The sequence below is a fragment of the Drosophila tropicalis genome, unplaced genomic scaffold (assembly GCF_018151085.1).
Source record: "Drosophila tropicalis isolate 14030-0801.00 unplaced genomic scaffold, ASM1815108v1 contig_837, whole genome shotgun sequence".
In the NCBI taxonomy this organism is placed as follows: Eukaryota; Metazoa; Arthropoda; class Insecta; order Diptera; family Drosophilidae; genus Drosophila; species Drosophila tropicalis.
This window is the reverse complement of record NW_027173329.1, coordinates 135,963-142,140: the sequence shown is the minus strand read 5'-3', so window position 1 is coordinate 142,140 and position 6,178 is coordinate 135,963. Positions and strand designations below refer to the sequence as shown.

The following is a 6,178-nucleotide window of genomic DNA, read 5'->3' as shown; positions in this document are numbered from 1 at the left end:
AGAAATAATTATATTTTGAAATTGCTAAAAGAAGAGAAAATTAAATTACTAACAATAGAGTAAGATTATACTTTTGTAAAATATATTGAAATTTCAGCTGTAACGAGTAAGCTACGACGAATACAAAATGAATAGAGACGAAGTTGATGAACAATAAACCACTGTGTTTAATATCTCATAAGAACTTAACTTTATTTTTACTTAAACTTCACTGAACTGTGTCTGCCACTGCCAGAACACGTCTTGATCGTTCGTTTGCTTGCTTATTACTAAATTTTCAATTCTTACGCAACTACGTAGGTCATATAGGCTTATAAAGAGTGACAGAGACAGAGCATACCAGACTGACGCCAGTATATTCTAGAAAACTTAAGAGAAAATACAAAAACAAAAGCATTGTGAGATGTGCAAGATCATTCATGAGTCTTTGCCTTGCTGCGTATAGCAATGCAAGTCAAATGACAATTGGTTCCTCAACATCCCGCCCCCCCTGAAACTCCGTTTCTGAACCCGGTAGGGCTGCAATCCTTGTGATAGGGCGAGTGACTTCTCCTGATTTGGTGAGAACCTGAACCGCTCTGACGAGGCCATCATCTCCTGTGAACACCTGAGTTACCCGTCCTAAGAGCCATGCCGATGGGGGCGCGTTAGAGTCCTTGATGAGTACAAGTTTACCGATCGCAATGTTTGGTAACTTGGTGGTCCATTTCGGGCGCTGTTGTAGCGATGTCAAGTATTCTTGATGCCAACGCTTCCAAAATCCTTGAAGCATTGCTTGAACATGCTGCCAGTAGCTCAATCGATTGGTCGGAATCTGCAAATAGCCGTCTTCAGGAACTGCTGTATATGTTCTGCCAATTAAGAAATGTGCCGGTGACAGGTAGGCAATTTCAGTATCCGATGCTGTGCACAATGGTCGCGAATTAACGACAGATTCTATTTGCGAGAGCAGTGTGTGCATCTGCTCAAAGGTGAGGACGTTGGTTCCTATTACACGTCGCAAATGCAGCTTAACCGAGCGTACTGCCGACTCCCACTTACCACCCCAGTGTGGTGAATATGGAGGAATAAAATTCCATTTGATGCCTTGATCCGCAAGGGCTTTTGAAACGACATCATTGTGCTCGCGTGAAGCGAGAAGCTGTACCATTTCGTCTAGTGCACGTTTTGCACCAACAAAGTTGCGCCCGTTATCGCTATACATTTGGGAGCACTTCCCACGACGAGCCATAAAACGTTTTAATGCCGCCAAGAATGTGTCGGTGCTGAGATCAGTGGCCAGCTCCAGATGAAGAGCTGAAGTAACCATACATACAAACAGGCAAATGTAGCCCTTTTCCTTCCTGGGGTTTCGTCCCTTGTGAACCTTCAACAAGATAGGTCCAGCATAATCGCATCCAGTATGCTCAAATGGAAAGGCTTGTCGCACTCGAACAGCCGGTAAATTGGCCATAAACTGATTTGCTGTGTGATGGCGCTGTCTAAAACAGTTTAAACACTCATGTGTGATACGTCGAATAAGGTTTCGTGCGCCAATGATCCAATATTTCTGGCGAATTATTACAAACATTGCTGAAACTCCTGGATGAAGATTGACCTTATGCTCATGTTTCAGCAGCAATTCCACAAGGCGATGTTGTTTCGGCAAAACTACTGGATGCTTGGCATCTGCAGGCAATTGCGACCTTTCCAAACGTCCACCCACACGTACAATTCCATCTTCGTCAACGAAGGGAGATAGTTTGCTTAAAATTGATCGTCGCTCCACCGATTGCTTCCTCAAAAGCAGCTGTCTATCGTCATTGAATTGATTTTGTGCCTGTCGTAGGCAAAACTTCCTTGCTCTGGTAACTTCATCGAACTTTAGAGGTCCTGAATATTTAGACTTGCTTGATTTGATTCGATGAACGAAGCGGAATACATATGCGACCACTCGAACCAGTCTGATCCAAGATGATGTCCTTCCGAGTAGTACCTCAAATGGGGAATCCTCAATATCCTTGGAAATGGTTGTCAAGATTTTGGTTTTGAACTCAAGTTCTGCTGCTGGCTTGAGAATTGAGCAGCAAGTTGGTGGTCTGTTCATTGTCTCTGAGTATAGTGTACAGTCGTGCAGCCAAGATGGTCCCTTCCACCATAGATCAAAGTTAATTAAGTCACTCGCTAGCATGCCTCGTGATGCACAATCCGCAGGATTCTCTTTAGTGCTGACATGTCTCCAAGCGCTACGTGGTATGGTCTCTAGTATTTCTGCCGTTCGGTTTGCAACAAATGTTTTAAGTTTACAGGGTTGATGCGAAAGCCATGACAAAACGATTGTAGAATCGGTCCATGCGTGTATCTTAACATCCTTCTGGCGCAGACCAGACCTTACTGCTTGGAATAAACGAGCTAATAGTAGAGCTCCGCAAAGTTCCAACCGTGGCAACGACTTCTGCTTTAATGGTGAAACTCTTGTTTTAGCTGCAATGAGTGCCACTCCGATGCTTCCATCTAGGTGTGTCACACGGTTGTAAATGACAGCAGAGTAAGCCTTTAACGAAGCATCTGAAAATCCATGGAGTTCGATGTCATCGGGTTGATTGTCTACAAATCGTGGTATCTTCAAGTTCCTTAACGTGAAAATGTCCTTTCTGAATGTTTGCCATAAGTGCGCTTGCTTCGTTGGCAGTTCCGAGTCCCAATCCAGATTAAGCAGCCATAATTCTTGGAGCAGAATTTTAAAATTGATCACCACTGGCGCCAAAATGCCGAGTGGGTCAAAGATGCGTGCCGTGTCAGATAGCACTTGTCGCTTCGTACAAGTCATATGTTCCGATAATGAAACCTTATATGTTAGGACGTCTTCTCCAGGACGCCAATGCAGCCCAAGCACCTTTGCTGCCATCTTTGAGAAATCGATTTCATTTCCCTCGTTGCTGGCAATTCGTTTACTATTCGAGACCCATTTGCTTAGCTCCAATTGTGCCCGTGACATAAGGAGTATCAGCTCTTCCTTAATGTCGAGCAGTTCTTGTTCGTTCATGGCTCCTGTCAGTACGTCATCGACGTAGAAATCATCCAAAAGTATCCTAGCCGCCCTTGGAAACTCGTATTCGTGATCAGTTGCCAGTTGTTCCAGCACTCTAACTGCCAGAAACGGTGCACATGCCGTGCCATAGGTGACTGTGGTCAACTTGTAATGCTTCAATGGTTCCTCAGGGTCTTCTCTCCAAAGGATTCGTTGAAAATTCTGATGTTCAGGGGCCACTAAAATCTGTCTGAACATTTTGACGATGTCCGCAGAAAATACGAATCTGTGCATTCGAAAACGCAGACAAACGTTGAAGAGGTTGCGTTGTATACATGGGCCAATGTGAAGTGCGTCGTTAAGAGATCGTCCATCCCGATCTTGAAATGATCCATCGAACACCACCCGCAGCTTGGCGCCTATGACTGGATGGTGTGGCAAATAGAATGACTTCATACATACGTTTGTGTCTTCGTCTGCAGCTACTTCCTTCATGTGACCCAGCTGGATATACTCTCTCATAAACTGAGTATATTTTAACTTCAAGCTGGAGTCCTTCATTAGACGACGCTCGACTGCGAGAAAGCGCGATCTTGCTCCTTGAAATGTATCCGCAAATTGTGGGTTTTGTTCCTTGAAGGGCAAATCGACTATGTATCTTCCATTCGAGTTGCGGTTGTGGGTACGGCGGAAGTGCGTTTCGACCTTTTCATCCTCTTTGTTTACAGTTGTGTGTGATGGAACTTCCTCTAGTTCCCAAAATCTTTGCAGTAGTCCATCTATATTAACCGTAGTCAGCAATGACGTAGATGATGTTTGCAATCTTGAAGTGTATACCGATGTGATTACCCATCCAAATATGGTGTTAACTGCAATAGGGTGCCCTTGACCATCGCATAACTTCTCTCCGGTGAGAACTAACCAAATGCAATCATTGCCCAGCAAAATGTCGATTGAGGCGTTAGTTCTGAAGTCAGGGTCAGCCATTTGGTATCCCTTAAATACCGACAGTGATGAAGCATCAATGTTTTCACGTGCCAATGGTGAGGTGATCTTTCCTAATATGTGAGCTTTAATATCGATGCAATGACTCGACACACGAGACATCATCTGGAGAGAGCAGAAACCTCTGGTTATTCCCGCCTTGACGTCTGAGATGCCCGATGTGGCAACTCGAAATGGCGAACGTGCAAGCCCCAACGTCTGTACGCACCGTTCCGAAATGAATGACAAGTCTGAGGCGCTATCCAATAAAATACGGCACGTCAGCAAGGCTCCTTGAGAATTTCGGACGTGTACCAATGCAGTAGGTAGAGTGCTTCTTCGTTGGCCATTTGGCTTACTGGGTCTGGTTACATTCATCATTGCTATCGCTGATGCCGCTGGTGACTCCTCAGAAACCTGGCCTGAGTTGCCTTGGTGCTGCTCTGAGCTATTTTGCGGTGTAGAATGGCCTTCAGAATGCAGCATAGAATGATGGCGGCGCTTGCAATACTTGCAAGAAGACTTCGAGCCACAAGCGCTTACTCCATGTCCAGTTCTCAAACAATTAAAACACGTATGTTTCTCCTTCGCAAAGGTGTAACGTTGCTTGACAGTCAAGCTCTGGAATTGAGGACAAGCCGACAGTATGTGCTCAGTACTATGACATTTCATACAATTACCTGTAATGGCAAGCATGGTGCGTGCTTGCCTTTTTCCCTTTTCATCCCTCGGTTTGCTCGCTACATGATCGATAACTTGACTGAGCTCAAGGCGATCGCATCGTGAGTCCAAAAACTTGAGCAACTCTTCAATGGTAGGATTTTCGATATCTTGGCTTTTGTCGATCCATTCACGTCGGGTAGCCTCATCAACCTTGTTGATGAGCAAGTATATGAGCCAACAGTCACGGCCCGTTTGTCCAGAAGCGTCTAAAGCCCGAATAACATCACTGGCTCCGCAAGTCAGAGCGCGTAGCGATGATGAGTTTTGCCCAACAGCTTTTGGCAATGCGGTGAATGTGTCCATCAGTAAATTCACCAAGTAACGGGGCTTTTCATATCGATCACTCAATGATTTCCATGCAGTGACGTAATTTGCATCCACTACGGGCAGATGCTGGATGAGTATCGCTGCTTCTCCTATGACGCATGACTTAAGGTGATGAAACTTTTGGATATTCGTTAAAGTTGTCTTTCCGTGAATGGTACTCTCAAACAGGTCTTTAAAGGCATGCCATTCCTTGTAATCTCCACCGAAGGGCTTGATGTTGATTTTCGGTAACTCACAATCTCTTGTTGCCGCTGTTGCAACCGACTGTGAGCCTGACGAAGACGAAGATTGCTGTGGCGAGAGCAATCTCTCAACCAATAGTTGCTGCTGCTCCATTTGCCGTCGCTGGTGTTCCATTTGACTCTGCATCTGGAGTTCCATTTGACGCTGCTGGTGTTCCATTTGACTCTGCATCTGGAGTTGTAGTTGTTGCTGTTGATTCTGCATTTGTTGCAGAATTCCTTGGAAGAGCGAACCATCGTTACCAGCCGCGCCGATTTCTTCCAACTTGCCAGACGGAGCCAAGGCAGCTCGTAAAGCCTTAAGGCGGGCATTTGCTATTTCATATTTCTCCTCGTATATCCCGAAGTCTTCGGTAGGGTCCACATAACCCTCTAGTTTGTCGTATTTGGCCAATTCGTCGCCAGACTTCACGAACTCGTTCCACGCATTGGACAAAGTTTCCAATTTGGTGTCAATTGCGAAGACGTCGGCATCCTGTGCAGGATTCTCTGCATATCCATATATGCGGGTAATGGTTGTCTTCAATCTTCCTCTGGCCTTTATGAATGTTTTCATTTCCTCCATGATGAAATACCAAGAAATCTCCACTGCTTGTGTGGACCAAAAATTTCAAGACGCGTCTTTTTCCAGAGATGTGTTCCCTCACGATCTCGTCGATTATATCGATAACAGATACCGATAGGCGAGTGGCGCCACCGTTTGTCCGCGCTTTTTCCAATAAGCACGCGATTGTCTATTCGATAGTAGGCCAGAACTATCGACTACTAACTTTGAGGTTAACAATTAATTGCAACCACGTTGCAACAAATTATTAAGCAATGAGTAACAAACAAACAATGCCCAACGATCCGGCTCGAAGGACCAAATTATGATGAACAATAAACCACTGTG

The 6,178-nt window shown here is 45.1% G+C and overlaps 1 protein-coding gene across 1 annotated transcript; it reads right to left on the bottom strand.

The window, feature by feature from the left end:
• Positions 1-454: 454 nt before the first annotated feature.
• LOC137580216 (uncharacterized) lies at positions 455-5,851 on the bottom strand. The gene is made up of 2 exons (XM_068294138.1): positions 1,569-5,851; positions 455-1,481 (listed from the first exon to the last, which is right to left on the bottom strand). The coding sequence occupies exons 1-2, from the start codon at positions 5,849-5,851 to the stop codon at positions 455-457; spliced, it is 5,310 nt and encodes a 1,769-aa protein (XP_068150239.1).
• Between the last annotated feature and the right edge of the window lie 327 nt (positions 5,852-6,178).